This window comes from Microtus pennsylvanicus, chromosome 6 (genome assembly GCF_037038515.1).
Source record: "Microtus pennsylvanicus isolate mMicPen1 chromosome 6, mMicPen1.hap1, whole genome shotgun sequence".
NCBI lineage: Eukaryota > Metazoa > Chordata > Mammalia > Rodentia > Cricetidae > Microtus > Microtus pennsylvanicus.
Genome location: NC_134584.1, coordinates 121,853,705 through 121,869,324, shown reverse-complemented (window position 1 = coordinate 121,869,324; position 15,620 = coordinate 121,853,705). Strand labels below are relative to the sequence as shown.

Below are 15,620 nucleotides of genomic sequence, written 5' to 3'. Positions count from 1 at the left end.
ACGCGTGTGCCTCTGCTCTCCATCCTCCCTCCCCTTGCCCTCTCTCTGCCTAGTCCATTCACAGGAAATCCCCTGGATGTCAAAGGCTCAAACAGCCTCCTGCTATTTGACTATCTTAAGCTAATCCTTCAGAAATTCATCTAATGTCTGACTTTGGACTTCTTAGTGAGGGGCCATTTTGGCCCCCCCCAGCTTATCCTGGCCTGTTCAGCACAACCCCATTACCAAGGGCCAAATCAAATAATATTAACTAGAGACATGGAGGCCAGGGCAAGCAGGCAAGGAAGAGGCTCCAAGCACCCAAGACGCCAGGCTGCTGGGCTGGGAGCTAAAGACAGTCTTCATTTTGAAACGCACATCAAACAAGATAAGTAACTTTTACTTTCTATAACAACATGTGTGTCAGAGTGCATGATCTGGATTTAGCCTCCTACCAACGGCCTCCTTAGTCTGACCTGACGTGTGCGTCGAGGGATTTTGTTCCGACAGAAACAGCATGCAATCAATAAAATCTTATTACATGGATTTATGCACTGCTTTCAAACCCAGTGCTAGTTCATGTCTCTGCCTTAAACTGTAATTGAAAATAAATCTGGGATACTTGGATTTCGGTTTCGGGATGCAAGGATGGAGTAGGAGGCACGGCCTTCCCAGTGGGGCCTGACCAGGGGAGCAGTCCTGCGGTCGGCTCACTGTCCTGGTCAGGGGAGCAGTCCTGCGGTCGGCTCGCTGTCCTGGTCAGGGGAGCAGTCCTGCGGTCGGCTCGCTGTCCTGGTCAGGGGAGCAGTCCTGCGGTCGGCTCGCTGTCCTGGCCAGGGGAGCAGTCCTGCGGTCGGCCCGCTGTCCTGGTCAGGGGAGCAGTCCTGCGGTCGGCTCGCTGTCCTGGTCAGGGGAGCAGTTCTGCGGTCGGCTCGCTCTCCTGGCCAGGGACTCTACAAACAACAGCACGGCATCTACTCTGCTGAGGACTGAGGGCTGCTAGTCTGGCATGATGCCAGGCAGCCACAGGCAGCTGCAAAGTGGCATCCTACACTTGGGCTCCTGGTTCGCAAAGCTTTGGGGACCCAGGACTACCTGTCCTGTGGCTGCTCTGTCACATCTGCTACAGTTCTGTCTCCCAGCAGCTGCGATCCCACCTGGGCCTCTCTTGTCTGACAGAAGAGGTGGCTGGGGCAGGGAAGGGGAGGCATCATGACCTTGGCAGAGGGGAGCCAGCTGTCACTGGCACCAAAGCAGAAAGCCTCTGAGACCTGAGCCTGGGGCAGAACCTAGGGAGCTATTAAAATGAGCAGGAAATAAAAGCAAAACGGACAGAATAACTTCCCAGGATCCTAAACCTCAGCAAAAGCTGTCTGGAACAGTGGCAGACCAGACACAGCGAGGGAACCCTCAGACAATAAACAATAGTTTATTTGTTTGATTTTTAAAGGTATAAATCCTAAAATAGGGAGAAAGCAGAAGAAATTATATTTAAGAAGTTGAATGCCAGGAAGCGGACAGGCAGAAGATCAAGAACTGGAGAGGCTGGCAGGAGCTCCACGTGGCAAATAAAGAAGAGAAGTGTGTCCTTATCATTGGCCTCTGGATGCCCTGGGCAAAAGAGCAGGGCCTCAAGAAGAAACTGTAGGTACCTGAGCCCTACGGATCCTGACCTTTCCAGCATAATCAGGCAGCATCCACCAGCCCGAGCTCACCAGGGCCAAGACTGCCTGTGGACTAAACAGGCTGTGGGCACCATCTTTGGGAGCAGGGTAAAGCAGGGGATAGCAGAGTATGAGTTACCAAGTGGCAATACCGGTTCATCTCCTGGAAATGGGTCAACATCTCAGAATCCACCAGCAAGGCTTGGGAGGAGGGACGGGAAGGTTTCCACACTAACACTGTCCTGGAGTCTGAGTCTCTGGGGCTGTGGTTGGGCTGCCTAGGCGGGGACAGTCTCAGCCACGGATAGGCACATAACTCAGATTTTTAAAAGCTTGCAAACTCCTGCCTAGATTCACAGCTCATAAAGTAGGAACAAACCAGGGACAGATTCCGTCAGTACTCATACCATTCTGGTACCAGGTTGATGAGGCCACCTTCGTGTGGCCCCTGGCCTGTTTGGTGCATACGCAGCACCTGAAGCCAGGGACTTGCCATTGGGAGCAAAGCACCTGGTGCCAGGTGACCTCCTTTCTCTTGTTTCCTCCAGTCAGGGACTACTGGTGTTTTCTAATCCTTCCAGGTGACAGTCACATGGCGAGACAAGAGCAGGAAGTTCAACAGTCAGAAATGAAGCCCCGCATGCTCCATTGATTGCAATGGCTGAGCAGTTTCAGAGTCTATGGGAAGACTACTAGGGCTTGATCAATCAACAATTGATCTAAAAACTTGAAGCTCTCCAATACATCGATAGGAGCCACTCAGCAGAGCTAAGGAGACTTCATAGCAGCACTTGGTACTAACCTTAACCAAACAGAGAACTTCACAGAGAACTGGACACACGCTGTGAGCAGAGGAGGAACTGGGGCCTTCTGCCCAGACAGCAGTGCAGATGGGGGTGGTCACTTCCTTGCCTGGCTATCCTGGCCAACATCGGGTATGTGGCAGGTAATGGACAGTGTCATCCTCAGGGGGTGGCCTCTTCCAGGCTAAACTCTGGCTTCTGCATGTCCCAAGTCCCCATGGAAACCCATGTTGGGGCAACACAGCCTGTCTGGTTAGCTCACGCCCTCCCTGATGCTCTCCCGATGGGCACACCATGGACAGTTACTATGGTGCATGAAGGCAAGGTTGGCTCCGAGCCCAGGTCTCAACTGATTCCATTCCTGCATATAAATAGCCAGGCCCTGCCCACCACGCAGGGGACTCACAGACCCTGGCTCACAGCACCACCACTCCTGTGGTGGCCCAGGTAAAGGTCAACAGGCCACAACTGAAGAGGAAACCATCTAAAGACATGCGTTCGAGACACTCTGCAGCCCGGGACTCCAAAAGCACATGATGGTCTGGTGTAGATCAACATGGAAGGGCAAGAGCCCCAAGGCCAGCCACACACAACAGACACAGCAGGGCCCCAACATCTGTACATGGAAAGCCCTTTGGGAAGAGCAAATGTATTTATCTCTCTTTCTCCCCATGGCCTAGAAGTTCTGGGTGACTTTTCTCAGACCAGGGGCTGTTCTCTAATGCCCTCCATAGCTGGGGCCCTCCTTTGTTGGTTTGCTAGTAACCATACATGTTAACTGTGCATACTAATGACATTGATTCATAGCCCATAAGATTCTAACCACTCTGATGTAGGAATCTGACCTTGCTCTTTAGCCTTGGTGGCCCTCAACCAACCCCAGAAGAGCTGCTGTTTCCTCCTATCCCCACCACAAACAGTGTAACTCCAGACTCCCTGTTACTGCCTCCCTGGACCCCCAGCTCCAGAATCACAGGGCAGTAGGTAGGCCATGCATTCCAAAGAGTTTTGTTGGAAGTCACGGAGTTAGGAGGACTAATTTTGGCAGCGAGGGAGGTCTCTGTCCTTCCTGAACAGCCACCAACCTTGTGAGTTCCTCTGTGCATTCTCTGGGGGAGAGAACAACTGCAGAAAGTAGGGTGGGAAAGGCAGGAGCATTAGGGATCAGGTGTGTGACCCCTCCTCTCATCTGGACCCAGAGGATGACCTGGGAGAGGCTGTGGATGAGCCCCTTCCCAAGAGCCCAGGACTGTTTTCTGCAGCTTATGCCACAATCCGAGTGGCAGGAGGGACAGCTAGGGAAAGGGTTAAGTTTAATTTATCCTGATTTCTACTTAATATCATGCTCTCCCCGTAGGAGCGGCAGCTGCGAGCTGATTGCGCGCTCTCATTATGCAGTCTGTATCGCTAATGGCCTGTGACAAAGGCTTGCCAGCTCCCGGCCTTACCCCCGAGAGCCAATTAAACACACACACTCCCTTCCTGTTTGCAGCACGTTACAATGAAATTAAACTGAATTTCAAAATCGTTTTCTCCTGAAGACATCTCTTTACAATAATTAATGCATGCTATTCCTTTTCAGCAGAAAGGCCCACCCGGAGCGCGCACTGCCCACGTGGCTCCTGCTGCACCCCAGGGCTCCACGAGTCCCGACATCAGGAAAACCTATAGGGCTTGCACCCTGAGTCTTTAAAGGGAAGAACACAGCTTTTTATCCAAACCTAAACATAGGAAGGTGATCACAAAGGAAGTCGGGATTCCCGCAGGGACTGTTCAGAAGGCTGCTGGAGGGGTCTGTAAAAGCAGGGTTCACTCAAAGGCAGGGTTTCCTAGGCACTGCAGTGGAGGGACAATCGCGGGAGGTTTGTTTCCTCCAGATAGCTGGCATTAACCAGGATGTTTACAGAGGGGACACCGGGGAGCTGTGTATTACATGCACCCCACTGTCCATCACCGCTCCACTGATATAATCACGCCAGTACCCAAACCCTGAGCTGCTGACACCCTGGAATAGTGGTGGGCGGCTTGTGGGTCTCACGTGTAGACCTTGGGCCCTCCCTGAAGGTTCTGGATTGACGACACCCCCTACCTAGGGTATACTGGCCCAAGGCAGCTGGGATAACACATGCTTCCAGGGTCACTAGACTGAGGGTCACAGACTTCCCTCTCAGATAAGCCAGTACCCATTCAGGGCACAAGGCCCCCACAAGGTTTTGCTTCCCAAAAGAGCATGTAAAACCATCTCTGTCACAAAGGCCAGGATGTCACATGGGAACCAGGCCTTTCCTTCTGGAAGTATTACCTTGAGAGCTAGAGAAGTTAGCACGTGCATAAACATGTTAGAAATACAGAAGGGCAAAAAAGAAAACCTGGCTAGGCAGTGGTGGCGCACGCCTTTAATCCCAGCACTCGGGAGGCAGATCTCTGTAAGTTTGAGGCCAGCCTGGTTTACAGAGCAAGTTCCAGGGTAGCCAAGGCTACACAGAGAAACCCTGTCTCAAACGAAAAAAAAAAAAAGAAAAAGAAAAAAAGAAAAACTACCAGAACCCTGATATCCTGAGGTCAGTAACCCATGTGACGCTGATGAACTTCCAGGTAAAAAGCATGATGTCAGCAGACAGACACAGCTGTACAGCCGCCATCTCCAGCACAGGCATACCGCCTTCAGGACATGGGATTCTCACAAGATGAACTGACGCACAGGTGGGGACGTGTGTCTCCCAGGCTGCTGGGGTCCACTGTACCATGAGCCCCACAGGCCACACAGAACAGACCAAACTGGAATATGCAAATTAATAATAAAACCAAGCCAAATCGAGGTAAGCGAAACTGCTTCTGACCTCAAGGTTGGGAGGGGATATTTTCAGCGCAAGAGTGTGGCTGTGTGGACGCACAGGACTGGTGGTGTCCCCAAGACAGGGCGGAGGTTCTGACCTTAGGGGCAATAGGACCAGAGTCATGCAGCATCAACAGGGCTGTAGCAATGGGGCCAGCTGGCAGAGGGACAGTGTAGGAGCTATGTTTTGGGGACAGGAGCTCCAGACCCTTTATAAGGGCAGTGGGCCCTCAGACCCTCTTTCTAGTAGCCAGTGGGAGGCTGAAGCATCCTAAAGGGTATCAAAACAGCCTTCAGTGGAGGACCTAGAACACACAGGCTAAGAGACACCGGCATGGGCCAGACTTTCCTCAAGCATTTCAGAGCTCGGTCCTACCTGTTCTGAACCAGCCATCCGGAGTGAAAGCCTTTTCCGTTTCATCCGGCTTATCCCAGTATTCTCGGAACACAGAGGGTCCCCTAACTAGCAGCTCTCCTTCCTTTTCCTCGAACCCTGGGGTCACCTGCAGAAGGTAGGAGAGACGAGCAGGTCAGAGCAGGACAGCACTGGGGACTTGGCTGCCCCTCCACCCCACTGCTGATCCAGGCAAGTGGCTTCCACTCACACCACAGACCAAATGTGTTTTGAAATTAGACAGTTGGAAATCTTTGAAAACCACAGCCGTCAGCGGGTGGACCTCAATCACGCCCAAGCCTAGGGCTCCTCCTCTGTCCTTGGCCTGAGGTGGAGGTGTTTGCCCACTCTTAAAAACTGTTCCTGAACCCCATTTCTGTGCGCTTCTCAGAAGCTGTGAAATGTCTGCCAGCTCCACCCAAACAGCACCCCAGCACAGTCTGTGGGCAGCAACAGCTTCTGTCCAGAGTAACCAACCAAGGGATTCCTAGATGGCAAGCAGAACATGTGGCCACTCTGGTACTGTCACAGAGCCTGTTGTGATTGTGCTGTGTAAACTGGCCAGGTGAGATCAGCACATACAGCCACACCGGTAGTAATGCGCCAGGTGAGATCAGCACATACAGTCACACCTGCAGTAACGCGCCAGGTGAGATCAGCACATACAGTCACACCTGTATGTAATGCGTCAGGTGAGATCAGCACATACAGTCACACCTGTAGTAATGCGCCAGGTGAGATCAGCACATACAGTCACACCTGTAGTAATGCGCTAGGTGAGATCAGCACATACAGTCACACCTGTAGTAATGCGCCAGGTGAGATCAGCACATACAGTCACAACTGTATGTAACGCGTCAGGTGAGATCAGCACATACAGTCACACACGTAGTAATGTGCCAGGTGAGATCAGCACATACAGTCACACCTGTAGTAATGCGCCAGGTGAGATCAGCACATACAGTCACACCTGTATGTAACGCGCCAGGTGAGATCAGCACATACAGTCACACCTGTAGTAATGCGCCAGGTGAGATCAGCACATACAGTCAAACCTGTAGTAATGCGCCAGGTGATATCAGCACATACAGCCACACCGGTAGTAATGCGCCAGGTGAGATCAGCACATACAGTCACACCTGTATGTAAAGCGCCAGGTGAGATCAGCACATACAGTCACACCTGTATGTAATGCGCCAGGTGAGATCAGCACATACAGTCACACCTGTATGTAACACGCCAGCTGAGATCAGCACATACAGTCACACCTGTATGTAACACGCCAGGTGAGATCAGCACATACAGTCACACCTGTATGTAACGCGCCAGGTGAGATCAGCACATACAGTCACACCTGTAGTAATGCGCCAGGTGAGATCAGCACATACAGTCACACCTGTATGTAATGCGCCAGCTGAGATCAGCACATACAGTCACACCTGTATGTAACACGCCAGCTGAGATCAGCACATACAGTCACACCTGTATGTAACACGCCAGGTGAGATCAGCACATACAGTCACACCTGTAGTAATGTGCCAGGTGAGATCAGCACATACAGTCACACCTGTAGTAATGCTTGAAGCCGGGGGTAAACGATGCTGCTGCCTAGTATGTCCAGTAATCTATACTTCTCATTGGTATCAGAGGACGATCCTTCCCTCTTCTATTTCTTGAGACGGGTCTTGTTCTGTAGCACAGGCTGGCCTACAACTCATGACATGTCCAGACTGGCTGCAAACTGGTGGGTGAAAGAGTCTGCTGCCTAACCTGACGGCTTGAGGTTGATCCCTGGAACCATGTTATTAGAGAGAACCAACTCTCACAAGCCGTCCTATGACCTCTACATGTGTGCTGTATTACATACGTGTGCACTTGGACACACACACATACAAACACACACACACACACACGGATGCCTACTTTTCTCGTTTCTATGAGACACAATAATGGAAATCCTAATTAGAGAAGTAGGCCAAGAAAAATAAATGAAAGAAATTTGAAAAGAAGAAATAAAAGGGTTATTTGCAAAAGACACGTTTGTATATGAAAATCCCAACACGCTACAAAATCAAATCAAACAATCTCCTTGAACTAGTGGGTGGATTCAGCCAGATTATTAAAGGGTGTGAGCATGCCCATCTACACTAGCTCTGTCTCTACAGACTCATGATAAACAACCAGAGACTGGCATTTGCAGCCCTGTGTTATTTGAAACAGAAGATAAAGAAAAAGAAGGGAAAAGCTAAGAACCATTTGACTATGTCTAACAGATCATGTATAGCATCTGCCTGCTGAACACAGCACACACAGAGGTAGGTCAGCTCTATGGAAGTGAAAAGACATGCCATGTTCAAGGACTGGGACTTAGTAGTTGCTAATGCTCACCGCATTCAGTCACAGGTGTAATATGATTCCAATTAAGAACCCAAAATGACTTTCTGTAGACATAGACAAGCTAGTTCAAAGACCGAGGGGCTGGGAAGATGGCTCAGTGGAGAAGCCCTTGCCATGGGAATGTGAGAATTGGAGTCTGGATCTCCAGAACCTATGCAAAAGTCACATGTGGTCAATTGTGTCTGTAATCCAAACACGCAGCAAGATAAGAGGTGCAGACAGGAAGATCCCTGCAGGCTCCAGGGCCAGCTGTTTTGGTGCAAACAGTAGAGAACAAGACAGAAGATGAGGACCAACACCTGGGGTTTTCTTCTGAGCTACATATGCATGCCGTGGCATGTGTGCACCCCCTACACACAAATAAAACATTGCTATGTGCAGGATTGTGGGAGGTAGCTCAGTGGTGGAGCACTCACTGTGTAGGCACAGGCTGGCCTCAAACTCACAAGCCTCTTGCTTCAGCCTCACGAGTGCTATGACGACAGGCGTGTAGTCCCACCGAGTGCTGTGACGACAGGCGTGTCCCACCTCAGATCTGATTTTGTTTTTTTACATGTGGGCACCCGGTTTTCCCAACATTTATTGATGAAACAGTCTTCGTCCTAAAATGTCTTCTTGGAACTTTTAAAAAATGAGAAACAGACAGCTACAAATCGGTTCCTGTCTCTGTTGTGTCGCCCTGGCCTACGAGCGTCTCTTCCTCTTGTGGCAGTACCATGTTCCTGTGGCTAGAGCAGTCCTGGGGCACATTTTGAAGGCAGGTAGTTCAAGACCCACAGCTTTGTTTCTGCTAAAGATTGCTTTGGCTATTTGGGCTCATTTGTAGTTCTATGCAAATATTAGAATAATTTCTATTTCTGTGACGTCATTGGTCTCTGGACAAGAGCTGCATTATTTTGTGCCTGATGCTTGAGTCAAGTCTTGTAGGACTGTGCTCAACAGTAACAAGAAATACTTAGCCTTGCCTTGCTGTAAGGAGAGCTTTTAAAAACTCTGCCTACTCAAGGGATGCCAGCTACATGTGGAATTTATGTTGGCATGTTCTTTTACCATCTACTTTGTTCAGAATTTGTTATCAAAGGATGTTGAATGTCATCAAATGTTCTTTCTATATCCACTGAAATATTTAAACACAGGAAATGTATAGAGAAAAGAGTAGCTAAACGTTGCTTGGGGACCAGGTGAGAGGACAGTGGTGCAGAAGCAGGGTGGAGAGTGACTGCCAACCATGGTTAGGGAAAGGCACACAACTCCGTGAGAACACCGAGAACCGCTGGGCGGAACAGTCACGGGTGAACTGTACATAAATCACATCTCAGCAAATCACCTTAAAGCCGAGGCCCGGGCAGTAAGAAACTACACAATTTGTTTTTCTGGGGGTGATGGTAGGGAGACCCTGAGATCCTGGGAGAAGAATCGGTTCCCAGCAATGAGCAGGGCTGGGGGCTGATCAGGAATGTGGCAATAAAGGAGAAGGCTGAGGTACAGGAGAAAAGCTGGGGTGCTCCCTCAGCGCCTTACATTCCCAAGCACTCCTTCTAAGGGCATGTGGGGAGGCAGGCCCCACATGCAGGAAAAAGGTACTGACTGGGTCTGGAGATGGCTCGACAGTTACGAACACTGGCAACTTCCAGAGGGCCTGGGCTGGATTCAAGGGATCCAAAGTCCTCTTCTGGCATCCACAGGTACCAGGCAGGCTTGCAATTGGTGCAGACAGATGTGCAGGCGAAACATGAGAAACATGGCGGCGGGGGGGGGGGGGGCTGTGCTGAGAAGCTAAGCTGCCTGCAAGCCAGGCCGGTTGCCAGTGATCTGGTTTTTGGTTTGAAGATTCCTCACTTGGGACCAGCTGTCTCCTAAGGAGCCCTGGACAGAGAGGGTAAGCACACACATCTCACAGGATACATGGCTTTGCAATGGCCATCTGCATCTGAAGTAAAGGATCACTGTCCAACTCCTCCACGTGGGGCAGGTACAGCAGCTGACACATAGGGACAGATGGTCGAGATAAGGGAGCGGGGAAAGGAGGTGGAGAGGACCACAGGGAGAGAAGGCAACGACAGAGCAGTCCGCTGACCAGAGTGACAGCTTGTATGTGGAGAACTGATGAGGCAATTAATTTTTTTTTAGAGAAGCAAGTTTGCTCCAGCGTAGCTGCCCCAGCCCACCCTTAGCGAGGAAGTGGTTCTGTGTAAAGGCCCTGCTTATAGGGCGGCATTATCCACAGCTGTGCAGCCATTTATCTGTTGATAGACCCCTATTGTCGCGGGTTGGTGTTTGGCTCTCATGTAAGCGAGCAATCTGAGAAAATAAAAAATAAATAACTAAAGAGACAATGCCTGATGCACTCGCAGGGCTTGCAGCCGAGCCAGCTGGAGCGCCGAGGCACATGAAATATGCATCATGACCAACAAAGCAGGCGGGGTGCACGGATGAGCGTTCACCTCTTCTAGGGTGAGGGGTCAGGCTGGGGGAGCCCTGGGAGCCTCCACCTGGAGGGACCCATGAAGGTGAGGTGACTTTAGAGAGAGCCCTGTCTGCGGGAGGGAAGGGACAGGCAGTGTTCCTCCAGAGCCTCATTGCCTGCCCAGTCTGCAAGACTCGGAAGTCGGCCTACAGGGAGGCCGACACACGGGACATTGGCTGAGATGTGTGGTGCTGAGGGCTGTGGGCTATGGAGTTAACTAGGCTCCATGAGAAGAGAGGAGCGAGGGTCTCACACACAAGAACCAGGCGTGGGAGCCCCTGCCATGAGTGAGTGTTCTTCCTCCTATACTAGTTTCCTTTTGAAGGACCCAGAAACATGTTCCTCTCACTTCAGATGGGATTCTGCACATGGCCACTATCTACAGAAGCAAGACTCAACTCACAGTCCTGAGCTGTTAGGTTCTGACACCACCGCCAAGATCCGGGAACACCCTCCCTCCCCACAGAGTCCTTCAGAGATTCTAACTGTTGCCAGGGTCCTAAGACTCTGTGAACATAAGGCAGCTGCTGTTCTAGGGGCCTGTCTCCCCAAGGATCCTTGAGTGTAAAAGGCCAGGACACCAACAGTAAGGAGGCATGAGTGACCATCCTGGGGTCCCTGTCAGGCTCCAATCCCACAGAGGATGGGAGTTGATGTGGCTCTCAGGGGCTTCAGCAGGCCGACAGGGATAACTTCTTCAAAGCAACATGGCATCACCGACTACAGAAAACATGTCTGTCCTCTGTCTCTGAGACAGACTAGGCCAAGATGAGGGGTTTCATTCATTCATTCTTTACCCTCCCCATATAACCAAGGGGTAGGAAGAGATTTTGAGGTGATCACATAGTAAGCCCCAGGCTTTAGTTGTTTGTGTGACTACGCACGGAACTGAGGGCCTATGCATATCGGGCAAGCCCTCTACCACTGAGCTCCACCCAGACCCAAAGTCATAAACTTGTAAGTCAGAGACTCTGACTTTGTCAAAATGCCATATGTTGGCACACACTTAATGGAACAGCACCCCAGCTTTAGACTGCTCAGGGTGCGGCACAGAGTAGCATGCTCATGAGGGGTCACGCCAACAGGGGGCATCTGTTGTCACAGCAGCCACAGCTGGCTCAGCGAGATGGAACGCAGGGATGGGGCAGAAGCCACCCGGGGCCAGAGGGGCCAGGACATCAGGACTCTGTGAAGGCAGCACCTGGCGAGGCTGTGCATCCCGGAGGGTGAGTACAGACGTCCACACGGACAGACGCTTGCTGCAGCCCTTATAAAGGTACCACCTGTGGAGCTAGCATCCTCAGGCTACCAGCAGCAGCCCCAAATGCATGTCCTCCCTGCCCCACACATATGGACAGTGGGCACAGCAGGCATAGTGGGCACTACCAGCCACATGTGGGGCTTTTATTAGGAGCGAGAAACCCCAATATTTAAAGTCATATTCTGGAAACCTCACAGATAAATGTTTTAGGACTAACAGGTATGAGAAAACAAATGTCTATGAACTCAGCTCAAAATGCTGAGAGTATCTGTGTACTGTACATACACACGCACACAGTTGTGCATGGACCCTCCCCAGGGTACAGCATCAGCACATCACACCAGCCAGGCTCTGGGAGGCTCCTTCCAGTCAAAATTCCATTTTCTATGCATCCTGAACTTCTCTACAACTGAGGTTCTTTGCACTCACCAATACTTTGGTCTTCTTTTTTTAAAAAAGATTTATTCTTATTTTATGTGCATTGGCATTTTGTTGGCATATATGTCTGTGTGAGGGTGTTGTATTCCCCTGGAACTGGAGTTACAGACAGGTGTGAGCTGCCATGTGGATGCTGGGAATTGAACCGAGGTCCTCTGGAAGAAGAGCCAGTGCTCTTAACCACTGAGCTATCTCTGAAGCCCGTACCCCCCCTCCCCCACGCTTCTTAGCTCTCAAAATCCTCAATGAAAGAAGACAGCATTCTCCTCTTGTGCATACTTCAGAGTCACGTATGAAGCTGAGAGCCATCTTCCTGCGGCTGAAGCACTACCTGAGCACTCAGGGCTCCGGATGGCACCAGCACACAATAGCTCAACATTTCCACAAGCCCAGTCTGCGAGGGTTACTACTGTGCTGGCCCAAGCTTCTCCTTAGTAAACTATATGACCCCCTCCAATGTCCCCCAGGGGAGGAGCTGGAATCAGCAATTGGGAGCTCCCTCATGCTGGACTGGAGGGTACTGGAAGACCTTCACTGCCAGCCCAGAGACCTTAGCGTATAACCCCAGGCACATCCTTCAGCTTCTCTACTGCCCCAGGCTCCCCGCAGCGCGGTGGAGATGACCTCACCTTTGTCTCCCTCTCATTTCCCTCTGCATGGATGATGTAGGGAGAATCCTTCTGCGGGTTTTCTGAGACAATGCGTACTTCCACTCCTGGCATTGGGGTCCCCACCGAACCTGTAAAAAATGGGAAGGTGGGGATTAGATAGCTGTACTCTTGGGTCTGGGACACTGGGATCACTGTCAGGAGTGGATTCCGTGCTCTGTGCCTGCAAGGAGAGATGTGGGTAGCGTGCACACTGTGCATGTCAGCAGCCAGCCAAGGGCCTGCTCACACCTCACTGGCGCACAACCAGACATTCACTGCTGGTCACATGGCCTTGCAACACTAGTCCTGCCTGGCCAAGGAGAGCGGGCCAGCCAGCTGGTGTGTGCAGGAACGGTGTGCTCCAGAAAGGGCTGAGGGGGAAGCAGGTAGGGTTCATAGTTAGGCACCTATGGTTTGTTTGCTCTGTATACTGGGCTGCCCCACTGGTTGGAATTATACTTCCTCCTGCAAGGTGAGACAGAACCCAGCTGGCAGGACGTGTCCAGAAGTCCCCACACTTGGGGACTGGTATGTGATGGTCATTGCAGGCACAAGGCAGGCTAGTTGAATGGCCAGGGTGCTGACAGTGGCATCCAGGGTTTGATCTTCACTAATTCCTACTGTCCATGAAGCCCAACCCTAAACTCTGCTGAGCCAGCTCCCACAGGAGGGCCTGCTGTCTGGGTACCCACAGGAGGGCTGTCCATCTGGGTATCCACCTGAGGACCTGCCGTCCATCTGGGTACCCACAGGAGGACCTGCCGTCCATCTGGGTACCCACAGGAGGACCTGCCGTCTGGGTACCCACATGAAGGTCTGCCGTCAGTCTGGGTACCCACATGAGGGCCTGTCATCTGTCTGGGTACCCACATGAGGGCCTGTCATCTGTCTGGGTACCCACATGAAGGTCTGCCGTCTGGGTACCCACAGGAGGACCTGCCGTCTGGGTACCCACAGGAGGACCTGCTGTCTAGGTACCCACAGGAGGGCCGTCCGTCTGGGTACCCACAGGAGGACCTGCCGTCTGGGTACCCACAGGAGGACCTGCCGTCTAGGTACCCACAGGAGGACCTGCCGTCTAGGTACCCACAGGAGGACCTGCCGTCTGGGTACCCACAGGAGGGCCTGCCGTCTGGGTACCCACAGGAGGGCCTGCCGTCTAGGTACCCACAGGAGGACCTGCCGTCTAGGTACCCACAGGAGGACCTGCCGTCTGGGTACCCACATGAGGACCTGCCGTCTGGGTACCCACAGGAGGACCTGCCGTCTAGGTACCCACAGGAGGACCTGCCGTCTGGGTACCCACAGGAGTGTCTGCCGTCTGGGTACCCACATGAAGGTCTGCCGTCTGTCTGGGTACCCACATGAAGGTCTGCCGTCTGTCTGGGTACCCACATGAAGGTCTGCCGTCTGTCTGGGTACCCACATGAAGGTCTGCCGTCTGTCTGGGTACCCACAGGAGGACCTGCCGTCTAGGTACCCACAGGAGGACCTGCCGTCTAGGTACCCACAGGAGGACCTGCCGTCTGGGTACCCACAGGAGGACCTGCCGTCTGGGTACCCACAGGAGGACCTGCCGTCTGGGTACCCACAGGAGGACCTGCCGTCTGGGTACCCACAGGAGGACCTGCCGTCTGGGTACCCACAGGAGGACCTGCCGTCTGGGTACCCACAGGAGGGCCTGCCGTCTGTCTGGGTACCCACAGGAGGACCTGCCGTCTGGGTACCCACAGGAGGGCCTGCCGTCTGGGTACCCACAGGAGGACCTGCTGTCTGGGTACCCACAGGAGGACCTGCCGTCTAGGTACCCACAGGAGGACCTGCCGTCTGGGTACCCACAGGAGGACCTGCCGTCTGGGTACCCACAGGAGGACCTGCCGTCTAGGTACCCACAGGAGGACCTGCCGTCTGGGTACCCACAGGAGGACCTGCCGTCTGGGTACCCACAGGAGGACCTGCCGTCTGTCTGGGTACCCACAGGAGGACCTGCTGTCTGGGTACCCACAGGAGGACCTGCCGTCTAGGTACCCACAGGAGGACCTGCCGTCTGTCTGGGTACCCACAGGAGGACCTGCTGTCTGGGTACCCACAGGAGGACCTGCCGTCTAGGTACCCACAGGAGGACCTGCCGTCTGGGTACCCACAGGAGGACCTGCCGTCTGGGTACCCACAGGAGGACCTGCCGTCTAGGTACCCACAGGAGGACCTGCCGTCTGGGTACCCACAGGAGGACCTGCTGTCTGGGTACCCACAGGAGGACCTGCCGTCTGGGTACCCACAGGAGGGCCTGCTGTCTGGGTACCCACAGGAGGACCTGCCGTCTGGGTACCCACAGGAGTGTCTGCCGTCTGTCTGGGTACCCACAGGAGGGCCTGCCGTCTGTCTGGGTACCCACAGGAGGACCTGCCGTCTGGGTACCCACAGGAGGGCCTGCCGTCTGGGTACCCACAGGAGGACCTGCCGTCTGGGTACCCACAGGAGGGCCTGCCGTCTGGGTACCCACAGGAGGACCTGCTGTCTGGGTACCCACAGGAGGGCCTGCCGTCTGGGTACCCACAGGAGTGTCTGCCGTCTGTCTGGGTACCCACATGAAGGTCTGCCGTCAGTCTGGGTACCCACAGGAGGACCTGCCGTCTGGGTACCCACAGGAGGGCCTGCTGTCTGGGTACCCACAGGAGGACCTGCTGTCTGGGTACCCACAGGAGGACCTGCCGTCTGGGTACCCACAGGA

General features: G+C 53.0%; 1 protein-coding gene across 2 annotated transcripts in view; it reads right to left on the bottom strand.

The window, feature by feature from the left end:
* Window positions 1–15,620, bottom strand: part of Acsf3 (acyl-CoA synthetase family member 3) — a 39,489-nt gene that overhangs the window by 8,601 nt on the left and 15,268 nt on the right. For both annotated transcript variants that reach the window (XM_075977556.1, XM_075977554.1), the window contains exons 6-7: window positions 12,869–12,978; window positions 5,659–5,785 (exon numbers count right to left, since the gene is read on the bottom strand). In XM_075977556.1, the coding sequence (XP_075833671.1) occupies window positions 5,659–5,785; window positions 12,869–12,978 (237 nt within the window). The remainder of the gene's footprint in view (window positions 1–5,658; window positions 5,786–12,868; window positions 12,979–15,620) is intronic.